A 17,644-nucleotide genomic window follows, 5' to 3' on the forward strand; every position below is an offset into this window, starting at 1 on the left:
TTAGACTCTTAAAAATACTATATTAAAAACAAAACACACAAAAAAATTTTAAAAATATATATGAAGTTCCGTTTAAAAAATAGGGTTTCTCTTTTTTTTTTTTTTGGTAAGGTTATAGTGTATTGAAAATGAAAATTAAGGAGTAGTAGAGGAGTACTAGAGGACTTTAAAAGAAATAAGAGAAAAAGGAGAAAAGAAAGAAAGAAAGAAAAAAAAAGAATTTTCCCTAATTAAAAAAATCGTAAAAATCTATGAAAATGAAAGTTAAGGAATGATGGGGGAGTAATAGGGCATTTTAAAGGAAAATAAAAGAGAAAAAATAAAAAAGAAAAAATTAAAAAAAAATTTTTTTTTTCTTATTAAAAAAAAAAAGTAAAAATATATCTAGGAATTTCTCTGGAGCTGTTGCGGTCAGTGTCGGTTCGGCTCAGTTTCAGATATCTCCTCGTTCCAGCTTACAGATCTCGATATCTACAGGCCTCTTCCGGTGTAATCGGTGTTTTCTACAGGGATTTTAATCTGTTGCACCGCTCTCTCCTGAAGCGGTTCCCTTTGTTTATTTGGCTTCTGTTTGCCGGTTTCTTCAGCGCCTCATTTCCGCCCTGACACAGGCGGGCGGAGGTGGACTCTTATTCAGGTAGCTAGTTCTGTCGCGCTGCTGGGAGGGGCTGACGCTGCGGGGATGGGCTGGCGCTGCCGGGAGGGGCTGGCGCTGCTTTCTCGGTCTGCGCTGCTCAGGATCCCGGCTGCTCTATATGGAGCGCGCCGCGCGCAGCTCCCCTCGGGTGCTCCACAAAAGCGCGGAACAAAAGGCTGCGTCCGCTCTTGTGCCTTCCCCGTCAGAGCAGTCCAGGCAGCCAGGAGCTTGACAGGTGCACTTTCCCCGGGTGCGGTGCGCCCACTACCTTCCGCGGTCCCAATCTCGGTTTCCGCCGGCGTCAGTCGGGTGCATGCGCCTTCTGCCCTCCGCGTCCCCAGCCCCCGCCCCTGCCCCCGCCCGCGTAGGTCGGGTGCCTGCGCCCTGTGTCTCGCTGCGACCTGCTCCCGCCTCCGGCGGGTCTGGGCCGGTCCGCAGTCTGCGAGCTCTTCTCTGGACTTTCTCGGTCCCTTTGTTCTGCGAATGGCTGGCAGCGTGTTCGGGCCGGTTAATTTTCTCTCTCTTCCCTGCTCTCCCACAGTTCAAGTTGGCAACTCACAAAAGCTCCCTCCGATTGTCCTCAGGGCACTCAGGCCCGGACCCTACCCCAAGCAATGCCTCCCGCTCCTCTCCGTGCCGCCCCCACTTGCTGGTGGTGGATGCGGGTGTCTGGGGTACTTTTCTGCTGAGAGTTGCTTTTAGGCACCTAATATGTGGGTTTCATTTATTGTTTCCCTCCCAGTCAGGTTGCCCTCCTAGATTCAAACACTTCCCCCAGGCCCGCCAGTGCGAGGGTTTCCCGGTGTCTGTAAACGTCCTCTAAAGACTCCCTTCCCAGGACGGATCTCCGTCCTTGGCTCTTTTGTCTCACTTTTTATCTTTTATATTTTGTCCTACCTCCTTTCGAAGACAATGGGCTGCTTTTCTGGGCACCTGATGACCTCAGCTCAGGAATATATTTTAATTTAACATAAGATGGTATTAAATATTTTCTCATGCCTTGAACAGTTTATTTTTTCATTGGCAAATTTGTCTTTGAGGAACATCTGGAAAAATTTTGGTATGCTTTAGGCTAATGCATTATCTACTTTTTTGAAAAGTAAAAACTTTTTGATAGTACTTTGTTTTCTTTATGTACATAGTAAATAGCACTCTTGCCTCTTTTCTGCCCTAGTTTGAATATTATTAGGGATTTTTTATTGCTTTAGTATTTTAATATGTGTTGTATACTTTCATTTGATTAGAAGAATTTATGCAGTACATTGAAATTTAAGAGCCAAGAATGTTATTCACTAGTTTGAGGCACTGTTTCACAATAGTGGTTTATTACACACTGATTTTCTAAGAATATGTTTTACTGTTGAATAAATTCTTTCATGTGGAGTTTTGTGTTGAAATGCCATTTGTTTGAATGAATTGATTTACTATTGTGGGCCTGTCTGATAGTGTAGTTGTCAGATGGTGGCAGCAGAGCAAGTATAGGGTTGGAAGGATATCCAGCATGGAGTTGCAATTGGTGAAAATAGTAGAAACATCCCTGAGATTTTTCAGTGTATTGTGAAATTAAACAGAACTGGGAGAAAATCAGTGCTAAGAGCATTTTCAAAGGTTTTGGTTGGTACTTTAAATTAAAATAGACTTTGATAGACTTATATAATAAAAATCTTTTGACACAATTATTTCTATTTTGATATATATAATTCCATTTGTTTTTAATTTGTAATACTTCACCACCAAATATATAGTTTTTATTGTCTTTTTACTCTCGAGAATTGCCAAGAAGATGCTTTTAGAAGAAATTAAAGCCAATCTTTCCTCCGATGAGGATGGATCTTCAGATGAGTCAGAAGAAGGGAAGAAAAGAACTGGAAAACACAATGAAGAAAACCTTGGAGATGAGGGTGAGTTCCCCAGAGAGAAGTATGAAGTGAAGTGAAGTGAAGTGGTAGTTGCAGTCATGTCCGATTCTTTGTAACCCCATGGACTGTAGCCTGCCAGGCTCCTCTGTCCATGGGATTTTCCAGGCAAGAATACTGGAGGGGGTTGCCATTTCCTTCTCCAGGGTCTTCCCAATCCAGTGATTGAACCCAGGACTCCCACATTGCAGGCAGATTCTTTACTATCTGAGCCACCAGGGAAGCCAGAGAGAAGTATAGGATGTCATAATTTGGTTGTTTGACCAGTTTAGTCTTTGAAGACTGTCTGACCATGAAATCTCTTAATATATATGTTTGAAGTTTATTAAAATGTTTAAAATGTTGCTACCATTAATCCTTTTGAGTATCTGGTAATAGCTGTGCAGATTTTGTCAGTCACTGCCAATAAATAGATGGTTTGCAAAACAACATGTTTTTTACATTTTAAAAATCTGTATATGTATATTGGTGATATTTAATTATTACTTAATGATCATAATAGATCAAGTGTAATGTATGAGATTGCTTGGTATCAACAATGAAACAAGGTAAGTATACAGCTCTGATCAGTTCCATAAGTCATGATAATTATCTACAAACAAAATACGTAGTTGTACAGCATTTTAAAGGAAAAAAGGCTGAAGGTTTTAGTGATTTGTTTTCTCCATTTAGAAGTAAAAAATCAAGCCAATTCTGAATCAGATTCAGATTCTGAAGAATCTAAGAAGCCAAGATACAGACATAGGCTTTTGAGACACAAGCTGACTCTGAGTGATGGAGAATCTGGAGAAGAAAAAAAGATGAAGCCTAAAGAGCACAAAGAAGCCAAAGGCAGAAATAGAAGGAAGGGTAAGACATTTTAATTCTGATGGTGAACAACATACTGGTTCATAATGGTAAAGAACATATCTGCTCCAACAATTGACCATCTATATTAGGTGAGTGTCTGCACACTGAAAACAGCTATTCTGAGAGTGAAATAAAGAATTTAGACTGGGAAGGTAACTCAGAAACTTGAGAGATGACAAAGAATATTTTTGACCTTTAGTAGTCATCATTTAGATTAAAAAGATAAATATGACAATAAATAAAACATGCATTAAGGTCATGTGGAAGATATAAGACTGCCTGTAACTACAGGAAGAAATAATGCTTTCCTGTGGAAAGATAGAAGATATAGTTAATTTGGATAGATTTATGCAAGCTTATGTGTAAAACTTATATGTAGCCAGATTAAATTTTTATCACATTAAATTATGTGTCTTTCTGTACTAAGTCAGTTACATGTTTCCAACATCATGGTAAACATTGAGGATGTAAAATAAATAAAGAAATCACTGTTTTATATGATAGTTTTCAACCTGGCTACACATGCAGATCACTTGGGGGATTTAAAAATATACCTTCCTATGGCAGGGCTCCACCTTGAGCCAATTGAAGCATAATTGGTGGTGGTGGGAACCTAGGTATCCATATGTATTAAAAGCATCTCTGAAATGATTTTGATATGTAGCCAGTTTTGGCAGTCACAGGTTTAATAAGAATTATTGACATTAGTATTATAAGAACTTGTAGTACCATAAGGGGTTGTCTTGTAAGGTGTGGCATAAAGAGGAATTTTTTAGCTTTTTGGGGGGTTGGGGTTATCAACAGAGAAGACTTGACAAAGATGGAGAGTTTCATCCAGCAGATGAAGTTCTAAATGGGGAGAAGGTAGATTTGTTGTTAAAATTTATAATATAAGCAGGGGAAAAGTTTTAAAAACCTCTGCAAATTGTTTAGCACATGGTGGAGGGGATGCAGTTAATGTGGTATAGCTGGAGTATAGAAGGGAGTAAGGAAAGGAACAGCAGGAAATTAGGCTGGACCAATAAGACAGAGATCAGATACTGTAGATCTTTGTAAGCCTGTTCCTCAAATTGGAGTACTTGACAGTACTCCTCATGGGTACATGAGGCTGTAGAGTAAATATGGTATATCTCTTTGGTGTGTTCATTTTACTTGAGAGTTGGTGGAGAGCATTCTTATATTAAATAATATATATTGAGCAATTAAATGTGAAATTTTCCTGAGAATTTGGCTAACAAGAAGTTCAAAGAAAGTTTTTTCTTCTTTGGGACAGACTTTGAAGACTTTATTACCCAATTCCTGGCAGGCAGATTAACTCTTCTTTGTGCCACCAGGAATAAGAAAGCATTTTTGGAAATATCTGAGAAGTACATTGGCTTTATAGAGTGGAGAGCCATTGAAAAGTTAAATTTTTTTTTTATTTTAAAAATTATTTTCATATCATAGCCATATTGAGACATAATTTAAAAATCATACAGTTTACCTGCTTACAGTGTACAGTTTGTTTTTAGTATATTCACAGAGAGGTGCCACTATTTAAAAAGCTATTTAAGGTGTGTGTGTGTGTGTGTGTGTATATATATATATATATATAAGCATATATTTCATAAGTGGACAGCTTTTAGAAAAATTATTTATTTATTTGGTTGCACTGGGTCTTAGTTGTGGCAAGCAGAGTTTTTTACTGGTTGCAGCATTTGAACTCTTAGTTGCGGCATGTGGGATCTAGTTCCCTGATCAGGGATAGAACCCAGGCCCTCTGCATTGGGAGCATGGAGTCTTAGCCACTGGACCATCAGGGAAGTCTCTGTAAGTGGAAATCTGGATGAACATGTTTGGCACCTAGATAAAGGCACAAGACATTGATTAGCAGCATTGAAGACTCATAACTTCAGTACAACCACTCATTGTTCCATTGAAAGATTTCAACTAAGGATGTAATGTGGTCAGATTCAGTTCAGTTCATTTCAGTCGCTCAGTTGTGTCTGACTCTTTGCAACCCCATGAATTGCAGCACGCCAGGCCTCCCTGTCCATCACCAACTGCCGGAGTTTACTCAAACTCACATCCATCTAGTCGGTGATGCCATCCAGCCATCTCAACCTCTGTCGTCCCCTTCTCCTCCTGCCCCCAATCCCTCCCAGCATCAGGGTCTTTTCCAATGAGTCAACTGTTCGCTTTAGGTGGCCAAAGTATTGGAGTTTCAGCTTCAGCATCAGTCCTTCCAATGAACACCCAGGACTAATCTCCTTTAGGATGGACTGGTTGGATCTCCTTGCAGTCCCAGGGACTCTCAAAGAGTCTTCTCCAACACCACAGTTCAAAAGCATCAATTCTTCGGCACTCAGCTTTCTTCACAGTCCAACTCTCATATCCATACATGACCACTGGAAAAACCATAGCCTTGACCAGACGGACCTTTTTTGGCAAAGTGATGTCTCTGCTTTTTAATATGCTGTCTAGGTTGGTCATAACTTTCCTTCCAAGGAGTAAGTGTCTTTTAATTACATGGCTGCAGTCACCATCTGCAGTGATTTTGGAGCCCAAAAAAGTAAAGTCTGACACTGCTTCCACTGTTCCCCCATCTATTTCCCATGAAGTGATGGGACCAGATGCCATGATCTTAGTTTTCTGAATGTTGAGCTTTAAGCCAACTTTTTCACTCTCCTCTTTCACTTTCATCAAGAGGCTTTTTAGTTCCTCTTCACTTTCTGCCATAAGGGTGGTATCATCTGCATATCTGAGGTTATTGGTAATTGCCTGTTATTTTGTGAGACTGAGGGCTTTGATCCAATATCTGAGAGAAATATCAATAACCACAGATACACAGATGATACCACCATTATGGTAGAAAGTGCAGAGGAGCTAAAAAGCCTCTTGATGAAAGAGGAGAGTCAAAAAGCTCACTTAAAACTCAACATTCAAAAAACTAAGGTCATGGCATCCAGTTCCATCACTTCATGGCAAATAGATCGGGAAATGATGGAAACCATGACAGACTTTATTTTCTTGGACTCCAAAATCACTGCAGATGGTGACTGCAGTCATGAAATTAAATGACGCTTGCCTCTTGGAAGAAAAGCTATGACCAATGTAGACAGCATATTAAAAAGCAGAGACATTACTTTCCCGACAAAGGTCCATCTAGTCAAAACTGTGGTTTTTCCAGTACATGTATGGATGTGAGAGTTGGACCATAAAGAAAGCTGAGCACTGGAGAATTGATGCTTTTGAATTGTGTTGTTGGAGAAGACTTTTGAGAGTCCGTTGGACTGCAAGGGGATCCAACCAGTCCATCTTAAAGGAAATCAGTCCTGAATATTCATTGGAAGGACTGATACTGAAGCTGACAATCTAATACTTTGGCCACCTGATGTGAAGAACTGACTCATTGGAAAAGACCCTGATGCTGGGAAAGATTGAGGGCAGGAGGAGAAGGGGACGACAGAGGATGAGATGGTTGGATGGCATCACTGACTCGATGGACCTGAGTTTGAGCAAGCTCTGGGAGTTGGTGATGGATAGGGAAGCCTGGCGTGCTGCAGTCCATGGAGTTGCAAAGAGTCGGACATGACTGAGTGGCTGAACTGACCTGAAGGCTTTGAACCTGTTTGGAGGATATTGCCATAGTTGATGTCAAGTTCAGTTGTCCTAGTATATGTATAATAATGATATTACCCAGCGGAGCTGTAATGTTGTTCAAAAAGAAGGCTAGGGAAAGAATCTTGGAATCCTGAGCATTTAAAGGGCCATGGGAAAATAGCTATCCATTAAAGAAGACGAGGAAGGTACCCCTTCCCCACACACACATATACTTAATATGCCTTGGACATTTTCATGTAAACAAATAAATAATAGTACCTCATTTTGTGAATGCATTTTTCATAAATTTCTTTGCAACATGACTGCAAGCTGGTCTTTCAGATTCTATAAAGGAACTGAGTGATTTAACATATTAGGAAACAGCATGATTTCCTGTGCATCTTCAAAAGGAGAAATACTAATTTTGCCTCTGAGGCTTATTAGCTCAGGAATACAGAGCCGTTTACTATGCCAAATAGGACTTCCCAGGTGGCTCAGTGGTAAAGAACCCATCTGCCAAGCAGGAGACATGGGCTTGATCCCTGGGTTGGGAAGATTCCCTGGAGAAGGAAATGGCAACCCACTCGAATATTCTTGCCTGGGAAATCCCATGGACGAAAGAGCCTGGTGGGTTACAGTCCATGGGTTTGCAAAGAGTCAGACACGACTTAGCAACTAAACAGTAGTGTCGGCAGCAGCTGTGGGCCAAATACATTTGAAATGTTTTATTGAAACCCAAGTTTTCTGTGACCTGTGTTTCCACTGTCCTTTTCTGTGGGTAACTTATAATCCAGCTATTTTTTTTGGTCTGTTTGTGTAGAAGGATGTAAACTAAAATTCCATCTTATTTATGTTTCTAATAAAGACTAATGTAATAGTGACTGATACTACATTTGGAATCACACCATTTTCCAAGATTTGCAAACTCTTGTGTCTCTGTATTGTCTGGAAACCTTATGATGGGCAATAGGGAAAAATCAGAAGCTAATAGCTTAATTATTAAATCAAGTGTAGCATGTCAACATTTTCACCTAAATTTGAAAAAAGTTGTAAAAGTTATTTTGGTGATAATTTCAAAAATGCAGTGATTGCCTTTATAGTAGATTATATTAGGTTCATGTTATTTTTCTCATGTATTTAAATGATATTCAATTATGTAGGATAGTGCCCTTATAGTTAGGGGCGAAGTGTCATGATATCAGCACTTAATTTCAAAGGGTTCAGGGCAATAAAGGATGTGCATATATTTAGACAGAAATAAAGCAAATGTGGTAAAGCAAATCCACTTTAAGTGGATTTAAGAGTAGGGATACAGGTGTTCATTTGGCGATTCTTTCAAATTTTTGGTAGGTGTGAAAATTTTCAAAATAACATTTGATGAAAAATTAATACTAGGCTTAAAATTGTATTTAATCACAGAATTTGTGTGTGCATGTGGACATCTTGTTCTCCCAAATTCCCAGTTGCTTAGCAGTTCTTTTTTTTTTTTTTTTACAATATTTTTATTTATTTATCTGGCTGCACCAGGTCTTACTTATGGCACCCAGGATCTTTGATCTTCCTTGCAGCATGTGAAATCTTTAGTTGTGGCATGTGAACTCTTAGTTATGGTATGTGGGATCTAGTTCCCTGACCAAAGTTGAACCTGGGCCCCCTGCATTGAACGTGTGGCATCTTAGCCACTGGACCACCAGAGAACTCCTTTATTATTGTTTTTTGTTTGTTTTTTTACTGTGGCAAAGTACACATAACATAATTTTTAACCATTTTTAACTGTTTGAAGCAATTCCATGGCATTAGTATATATGCATTATTGGGCAACCATCAACACTGTCTGTCTCCAGAATTCTTTGATTATCCCAAACTGAAACTAAACAGTAACTCTTCACTCTCCTCTTCTTCCATAACCAATCTTTATATTATTTATGCTTGTCTATATTTTTAAAGATAGACCAGACCTTTGATTTTGATGTCAGATCATAATAGATATTCTAAAAATATTTTATTTTGAAGTAATTTTAGATTTATAGAAATGTCACAAAAATACCCTTTACCTAGCTTTCCTAATTTAACACCTTATACTTATTATAGCACAATAATCAAAACCAGGAAATTAACATTGATACAATAGTATTAATTCAGCCAGTGTTTGACAAACTACACCTGAAGGCTAAATCTAACTTTCATGTTTTTATAAATAGTTTTATTGGTATACTGTCATACTTACTCAGTTATTGCTTTCATGTGTTTACAGTGGCAAAGTTGAGTAGTGGCTGCAACATTGACCTTATAGCCGACAAAGTTGAAAATACCATCAGATCTCTGACCTCTGATGTAAACTGTAGATTTTATTTGGTTATCATTATTTTTCCCACTTGTGTTCTTTTTCCACTTTGGACTTCAGTCTAGGATCCCACATTGCATTCAGTTGTCTCCTTAATCTACTCCAGTCTGTGACAGTTCCTTTGTCTTTTCTTTCATGACCTTGACACTTTTGAGGAGTATTGATCAGATATTTTCTAGAATGTCTATCTGTATGTATTTGTCTAGTGTTTTCTTATGGTTAGATTTAGGTTATTAGACATTGTGACAAGAATACTGCAAGAGTTCTATTGAATTCGTCTTGGTGTGTTGTACTGAGTGTGTATGATGACAGTATGTTTCTTATTATTGGTATTGTTAACCTGATTAAGTTACTGAAGTTGGTATCTGCTGAGTTTTTCTACTGTTAAAAAAACCCCTATTTTTTTGTTCATATTTAATGAATATCTTGTGGAGAGATACTTTGAGACAATGCAGATATTCTGTTTCTCATCATACTTCTACCCACTAATTTTAGCATCCAACTGCCGAAGCAGTTTTTACTGTGTTGTATGTTTAAGTGGTGATTTCCAATTTCTTTCATTACTTCTAGGAAGAGTTGTTTCCCCCATTTATCTGTTTATCACATTACTTATATTAATATGGACATATAGATGTTTTATTTTATTCTATGAGTTACAATCCAGGTTTTCATTTTATTGCTCAGATTGTTCCAGCTTTGGTTGCTGGGAGCTTCTTCAAGTTGCATCATCTATCCTTTGACTATATCCCCATCAGTTTTTGAGCAATGCTTTACTTTCTGGTACTAGTCCAGGCTTATCTTGTATTTTCCCTGCCTGACTTCCTCTGACCAGAAAAATACAGGTATTCTTCTGGGGTTTTAGATGCCTGTGTCTTACTGGCAATTTTGGTACAGAAAAATAAAATTTTGGAGAGAAAAAATAAAATTGGGTATTCATCTTATTTTCTTGTGATAGGCAGGACTCAGCTCCTTTTTCCCAGTTCTGTGGCTAGAAATGAGGTTCTCCTAGAGTTTTGTAATCAGCACCCTTTGCATAATTTGCAATTCAGCTGGCCTTCCTGTCAAAACCAGGAAAGGAGTGGGGGAAAAAACCCCATGACATTCATCCTCCCACACAATTTTATGAGGATCATTATTTAAGTTTTGATTTCGGTCCCCAATCTGCCTACTCTTATTCCCTTTACAGAGTCCTTAGGTTGTTTATTTATGTATTCTGTCCATAGTTTTTAGTTGTTATAAGTGGCAGAGAGTCTAATCACCCTTAATCCACCTTGGCCAGCCTACTTAGCTTGCTTAAAATAACTAGAATTCTTGTATTGACTGATAATTTTTCATTTTGTCAGTTTACATAGTTAATATACTTATATTTTAATGTAGAATCATAGTTTTATAACCATTCTTGGTTTTCATTTGGATTTTTATAAATACCAATTGAGTCATTAACTGGTCTAATCTGTATGATGTCATATGTACTAGAGATATTATTCTCATAATACTCTTAGAAGTTAATGTGATATTATTGACAAATAAAGGGAATTGAATTTCTATTGGAAAGCATTTAATAACCTTTAATATTTTTTATTCAAGTGAGTAGTGAAGATTCTGAAGATTCTGATTTTCAGGAATCTGGAGTTAGTGAAGAAGTTAGTGAATCTGAAGATGAACAACGGCCCAGAACAAGGTAAGATTATTTTTTAAAAAATTTTAAGAATCAATAACCATGCTTCAAATTATTTGTAGAAAGTTTGCTGTTGTTAATAGTGATAGTCACTCAGTCATGTCAGACTCTTTGACACCCCATGAACTGTAGCCCACCATGCTCCTCTGTCCATGAGATTCTCCAGACAACAATACTGGAGTGGGTTGCCATTCCATTCTCCAGGGGATCTTCCTCACCCAGGGATTGAACCTGGGTCTCCTGCATTGCAGGCGGATCCTTTACCATCTGAGCCACCAGGGCATAGCAGTAAGTAAAGTATTTAACATTTTGATTTGAAACTGTTAAAATAATTTAAAAATAGTATATAAACATTATATATAGTTGAATTGTATGTTCTGAAGTAGGTGGACTTTCAGTGTGCAAAAACACCTTTTTTAAAAAAAATTATTATATGTTTGGCTGTATCAGGTCTTAGTTGCCACATGCAGGATCTTCATTGCAGCATGCGAGATCTTTCCTTGCAATGTGCACAGGCGTCTCTCTAGTTATAACACATGAGCTGTAGAATGCACGGGCTCAGTAGTTGCCCTGTGGCGTGTGGGATCTTAGTTTCCTGATCAGGGACTGAACCCATGTTTCCTCCACCCCCTGCCATTGGAAGGCAGATTCTTAATCACTGGACCACCAGGGAACTGTAATTTTTCATTTCTGTGGTGGAAAGTTGTAGTGTAGTAGTTATGAGGCTCTGTAGACCAACTGCCTCAATCTAACTCCTAGCTTTACTATACTTCCTAATTGTACGAATACTCTGGGGTTCAGTTTCCTCATCTGTAAAAGAGGAAATTAACATTATTATTTCCCTTATTGATTATTGTGGGCATTAAATGAGATTAAAGGGCTTATAAAATAGTGCCTATTTTGTAGATAGTAAGTGCTCTATGAATGCTAACTATTGTTCTTTCATAGCATTACTAAACACTACTTAGCCACAGGAAAAAAACAACACTACTAGTATTCTATTAATTAACATGTGTTTGTTCTTTCAATATGCATAAATAACTAATCTAGATTACTAGCTGATTAAAATTTTGCTTCCTTATTAGAATAGTATTTAATAATACTGACCATTCTAAGAAGATTTTTATTTCCTCTGGAATAATATGATACGTATATCAATTTGTGTTTGTGTGTATGTGTATATGTATATCTATATGGGTATTTGCATGTGTACATTTTAAAACATTTGAGATTGTTTTAGATTAATAATTACCAGGTTGTGCCTGGAGTATATCAAGATATTGTACTTTTAGTTCAGTTCAGTCACTCAGTCATGTCCGACTCTTTGTGACCCCATGAGCCGCAGCACGCCAGGCCTCCTGTTCGATCACCAACTCCCAGAGTCCACCCAAACCCATGTCCATCGAGTTGGTGATGCCGTCCAGCCATCTCATCCTCTGTCGTCCCCTTCTCCTCCTGCCCACAATCTTTCCCAGCATCAGGGTCTTTTCAAATGAGTCAGCTCTTCACATCAGGTGGCCAAAATATTGGAGTTTCAGCTTCAACATCAGTCCTTCCAATGAACACCCAGGACTGATCTCCTTTAGGATGGACTGGTTGGATCTCCTTGCAATCCAAGGGACTCTCAAGATATTTCTACAACACCACAGTTCAAAAGCATCAATTCTTCAGCACTCTGCTTTCTTTATAGTCCAACTCTCACATCCATACATGACCACTGGAAAAACCATAGCCTTGACTAAACAGATCTTTGTTGACAAAGTAATGTCTCTGCTTTTTAATATGCTGTCTAGTCTGGATGCCATGGTCTTAGTTTTCTGAATGTTGAGCTTTAAGCCAAATTTTTAACTCTCCTCTTTCACTTTCATCAAGAGGCTCTTTAGTTCTTATTCACTTTCTGCCATAAGGGTGATGTCATCTGCATATCTGAGGTTATTGATATTTCTTCCAGAAATCTTGATTCCAGCTTGTCCTTCCTCCAGCTGAGTGTTTCTCATGATGTACTCTGCATATAAGTGAAATAAGCAGGGTGACAATATGCAGCCTTGACGTACTCCTTTTCCTATTTGGAACCAGTCTGTTTTTCCATATCCAGTTCTAACTGTTGCTTCCTGACCTGCATACAGGTTTCTCAAGAGGCAGGTCAGGTGGTCTTGTATGCCCATCTCTTTCAGAATTTTCCACAGTTTGGCGTAGTCAATAAAGCAGAAATAGATGTTTTTCTGGAACTCTCTTGCTTTTTTGATGATCCAGTGCACGGTGGCAATTTGATCTCTGGTTCCTCTGCCTTTTCTAAATCCAGCTTGATCATCTAGAAGTTCACGGTTCACGTATTGCTGAAGCCTGGCTTGGAGAATTTTAAGCATCACTTTACTAGCGTGTGAGATGAATGCAATTGTGCGGTAGTTTGAGCATTCTTTGGGATTGCCTTTCTTTGGGATTGGGATGAAAACTGACCTTTTCCAGTCCTGTGGCCACTGCTGAGTTTTCCAAATTTACTGGCATGTTGAGAGAAGCCCTTTTATAGCATCATCTTTCAGGATTTGAAATAGCTCAACTGGAATTCCATCACCTCCACTAGCTTTGTTCATAGTGATGCTCCTAAGGCCCACTTGACTTCACATTCCAGGGTGTCTGGCTCTAGGTGAGTGATCACACCATTGGGATTATCTGGGTCGTGAAGATCTTTTTGTACAGTTGATCTGTGTATTCTTGCCACCTCTTCTTAATATCTTCTGCTTCTGGTAGGTCCCTACCATTTCTGTCCTTTATTGAGCCCATCTTTGCATGAAATGTTCCCTTGGTATCTCTGATTTTCTTGAAGAGATCTCTAGTCTTTCCCATTGTATTGTTTTCCTCTGTTTCTTTGCGTTGATCGCTGAGAAAGACTTTCTTATCTCTCCTTGCTATTCTTTGGAACTCTGCATTCAAATGGGTATGTCTTTCCTTTTCTCCTTTGCTTTTCACTTCCCTTCTTTTCACAGCTATTTGTAAGGCGTCCTCAGACAGTCATTTTGCTTTTTTGCATTTCTTTTCCTTGGGGATGGTCTTGATTCCTGTCTCCTAAACAGTGTCATGAACCTCCGTCCATAGTTCATGAGGCACTTTGTCTATCAGATCTTATCCCATAAATCTATTTCTCACTTCCACTGTATAGTCATAAGGGATTTGATTTAGGTCATATCTGAATGGTCTAGTGGTTTTCTCCACTTTCTTCAATTTCAGTCTGAATTTGGCATTAAGCAGTTCATGATCTGAGCCACAGTCAGCTCCCGTCTTGTTTTTGCTGGCTGTATATAGCTTCTCCATCTTTGGCTGCAAAGAATATAATCAATCTTATTTCAGTGTCAACCATCTGATGATGTCCATGTGTAGAGTCTTCTCTCGTTTTGTTGGAAGAGGGTGTTTGCTATGACCAGTGCGTTCTCTTGGCAGAACTCTATTAGCCTTTGCCCTGTTTCATTCCGTACTCCAAGGCCAAATTTGGTTGTTACTCCAGGTGTTTCTTGGCTTCCTACTTTTGCATTCCTGTCCCCTATAATGAAAAGGACATCTTTTTTGGGTGTTAGTTCTAGAAGGTCTTGTAGGTCTTCTTAGAACCGTTCAGCTTCTACAGCGCTAGTGGTCAGGGCATAGACTTGGATAAACGTGATATTGAATGGTTTGCCTTGGAAATGAACAGAGATCATTCTGTCATTTTTGAGATTGCATCCAAGTACTGCATTTTGGACTCTTTTGTTGACCATGATGGCTACTCCATTTCTTCTAAGGGATTACTTCCCACAGTAGTAGATATAATGGTCATCTGAGTTAAATTCACCCATTCCAGTCCATCTTAGTTCGCTGATTCCTAGAATGTTGATGTTCACTCTTGACATCTCCTGTTTGACCACTTCCAATTTGTCTTGATTCATGGACCTGACATTCCAGGTTCCTATGCTATATTGCTCTTTACAGCATTGAACCTTGCTTCTATCACCAGTCCCATCCACAAATGGGTGTTCTTTTTGCTTTGACTCCATCCCTTCATTCTTTCTGGAGTTATTTCTCCACTGATCTCCCTTAGCATATTGGGCACCTATAGACCTGGGGAGTTCATTTTTCAGTGTCCTATCTTTTTGCCTTTTCATACTGCTCATGCGGTTCTCAAGGCAAGAAAACTGAAGTGTTTTGCCATTCCCTTCTCCAGTGGAACACATTCTGTCAGACTTGTCCTCCATGACCTGTCCATCTTGGGTGGCCCCACACGGCATGGCTTAGTTTCACTGAGTTAGACAAGGCTGTGGTCCGTGTGATCAGATTGGTCTGTTGTCTGTAACTGTGGTTTCAGTCTGTCTGTCCTCTGATACCTTCTGTCAGTGCCTACCGTCTTAAGGGGGTTTGTCTTACCTTGGATGTGGAGTATCTCTTCACGGCTGCTCCAGCAAAGTGCAAAGAGCTACGTGGCGTAGCTCCTCTTGGCTGCCACCCCCGGCCTCGGGCCTGGGGTGGCTCCTCTCGGCTGCACCTGTGTGCTGTCGCAGCTGCCGAGCTTTAGGGGAATATAAAATAACAATAGGATATAATGAGAATTTTAAAGAACTGAGATGGAATTCAGGTAACAGAAAATTCACTATTTCAAAGTATAGAATATAGGGGATTTTTGGAATATTCACAAAGTTGTGCATCTACTACCAGTATCTAATTTCAGAACATTTCCATCATTCCAGAAAGAAACCCTATGGCCCTTGCTCATTTCCCATTCTTCCTGCTTCTCATTCCCTGGCAGAAATTAATCTGCTTTGTGTATAGATTTGCCTATTCTGAGCATTTCATATGAAAAGTTTTGTAAATATGTGTCTTTCTATGAATGGAATCTTTCAGTTAGCATGTTTTCAATTTTGATCCATGCTGTAGCTTGTTTCAGTACTTAATCCCTTTTTGAAAAACTTTATAGAAATGTAGTATATTTACAGTGTTGTGTTAAATTCTGATATATAGCAAAGTGATTCAGTTATACATATTTATGTTGTTCTTTATATTCTTTCCATTATGGTGTATAAAAGAATGTTGAATATGGTTCCCTGTGCTATACAGTATGACCTTGTTTTTTATCCATCTGATGTATATATCTAAAATATATTTTATATATAGATATATGTATATATAATCCTTTGAGTTTGCTAATCTCAAACTCCCAATCCTTTTTTCCTTTACTCTTCCTTCCCCCTTGACAACCAGATATTTCTTCTGTCTGTGAGTCTGTTTCTGTTTCATAGATATGTTCATTTGTGTTGTATTCTAGATTCCACATATAAGTGATATATGATATTTGTCTATCTCTTTCTGACTTACTTCATTAGTATAATCTCTAGGTCCATTCAAGTTGCTGCAAATGGAATTATTTCATTCTTTTTATGACTAATATTCCATTGTGTACATGTGTAGCACATCTTTATCCATTCATCTGTCCATGGACATTTAGATTGTTTCCATGTCTTGTCTCTTGTAAATTGTGCTGTTTTGAATATACGGGTGCATGTATCTTTTTGAATTTTAGTTTTGTTTGAGTATATGCCCAGGAATGGAATTGTGGATCATTTGGTAACTCTACTTTTAGTTTTTTGAGCACACTCCATACTGTTTTCCATTATTACAATTTGTATTCTTACCAGCAGTGTATGAGGGTTCTCTTTTTTCCACCCCTTCTCTAGCATTTATTATTTGTAGAATTTCTGATGATGACTATTCTGATGGTTGTGAGGTGTTACCTTATTGCAGTTTTGATTTGTGTTTCTCTAATTATTAATGAATATGATTATCTTTTTATGTGCTTTTTGGCTTTCTGTATGTCTTTGAAGAAATGTCTATTTAGATTACCTGTCCATTTTCTTGATTTTGTTGTTGTTGTTGTTGTTATTGAGATGCAGTGAGTTCTTTGTATGTTTTGAAGTTTAATCTCCTGTCAGTTGCACTGTTTCCAAATATTTTCTCTCATTCTGTGGGTTGTCTTCTCATTTTGTTTGTTGTTTCCTTTGCTGTTGAAAAACTTTTGGTTTAATTAGGTCCTATTTGTTTATTTCTGTTTTTATTCTCATTACTCTATGAGGTAGATTCAAAAAGATATTTCTGTGATTTATGTCAAACAGTGTTCTGCCTAAGTTTTCCTTTAACAGTTTTATAGTGTCTGGTGTTACATTTAAGTCTTTAATCCATTTTGAGTTTATTTTTTGTATGATGCTATAGTGGAGAACGGAGAAGGCAATGGCACCCCACTCCAGTACTCTTGCCTGGAAAATCCCATGGACGGAGGAGCCTGGTAGGCTGCAGTCCATGGGGTTGCGAAGAGTCAGACATGACTGAGCGACTTCACTTTCACTTTTCACTTTTATGCATTGGAGAAGGAAATGGCAACCCACTCCAGTGTTCTTGCCTGGAGAATCCCAGGGATGGGGTCGCACAGAGTTGGACATGACTGAAATGACTTAGCAGTAGCATAGTGGAAAAGGAAATGGCAACCCACTCCAATACTGTTGCCTGGAGAATCCCATGGACAGAGGAGACTGGTAGGCTGCAGTCCATGGGGTCGCAAGGAGTCGGACACAACTTAGCAACTTCACTTCACTCACTTCATACTTTATCACTGGAGAAGGAAATGG

General features: G+C 38.7%; 1 protein-coding gene across 10 annotated transcripts in view; it reads left to right on the forward strand.

Moving 5' to 3' along the window:
- ATRX (ATRX chromatin remodeler) overlaps positions 1–17,644 on the forward strand; it is a 264,397-nt gene that overhangs the window by 126,601 nt on the left and 120,152 nt on the right. For all 10 annotated transcript variants that reach the window (XM_043459555.1, XM_043459560.1, XM_043459557.1 and 7 more), the window contains 3 exons: positions 2,408–2,538; positions 3,226–3,402; positions 10,916–11,009. In XM_043459555.1, coding sequence (XP_043315490.1) covers positions 2,408–2,538; positions 3,226–3,402; positions 10,916–11,009 — 402 coding nt within the window. The remainder of the gene's footprint in view (positions 1–2,407; positions 2,539–3,225; positions 3,403–10,915; positions 11,010–17,644) is intronic.

Source organism: Cervus canadensis, chromosome X (genome assembly GCF_019320065.1).
Source record: "Cervus canadensis isolate Bull #8, Minnesota chromosome X, ASM1932006v1, whole genome shotgun sequence".
Lineage (NCBI taxonomy): Eukaryota > Metazoa > Chordata > Mammalia > Artiodactyla > Cervidae > Cervus > Cervus canadensis.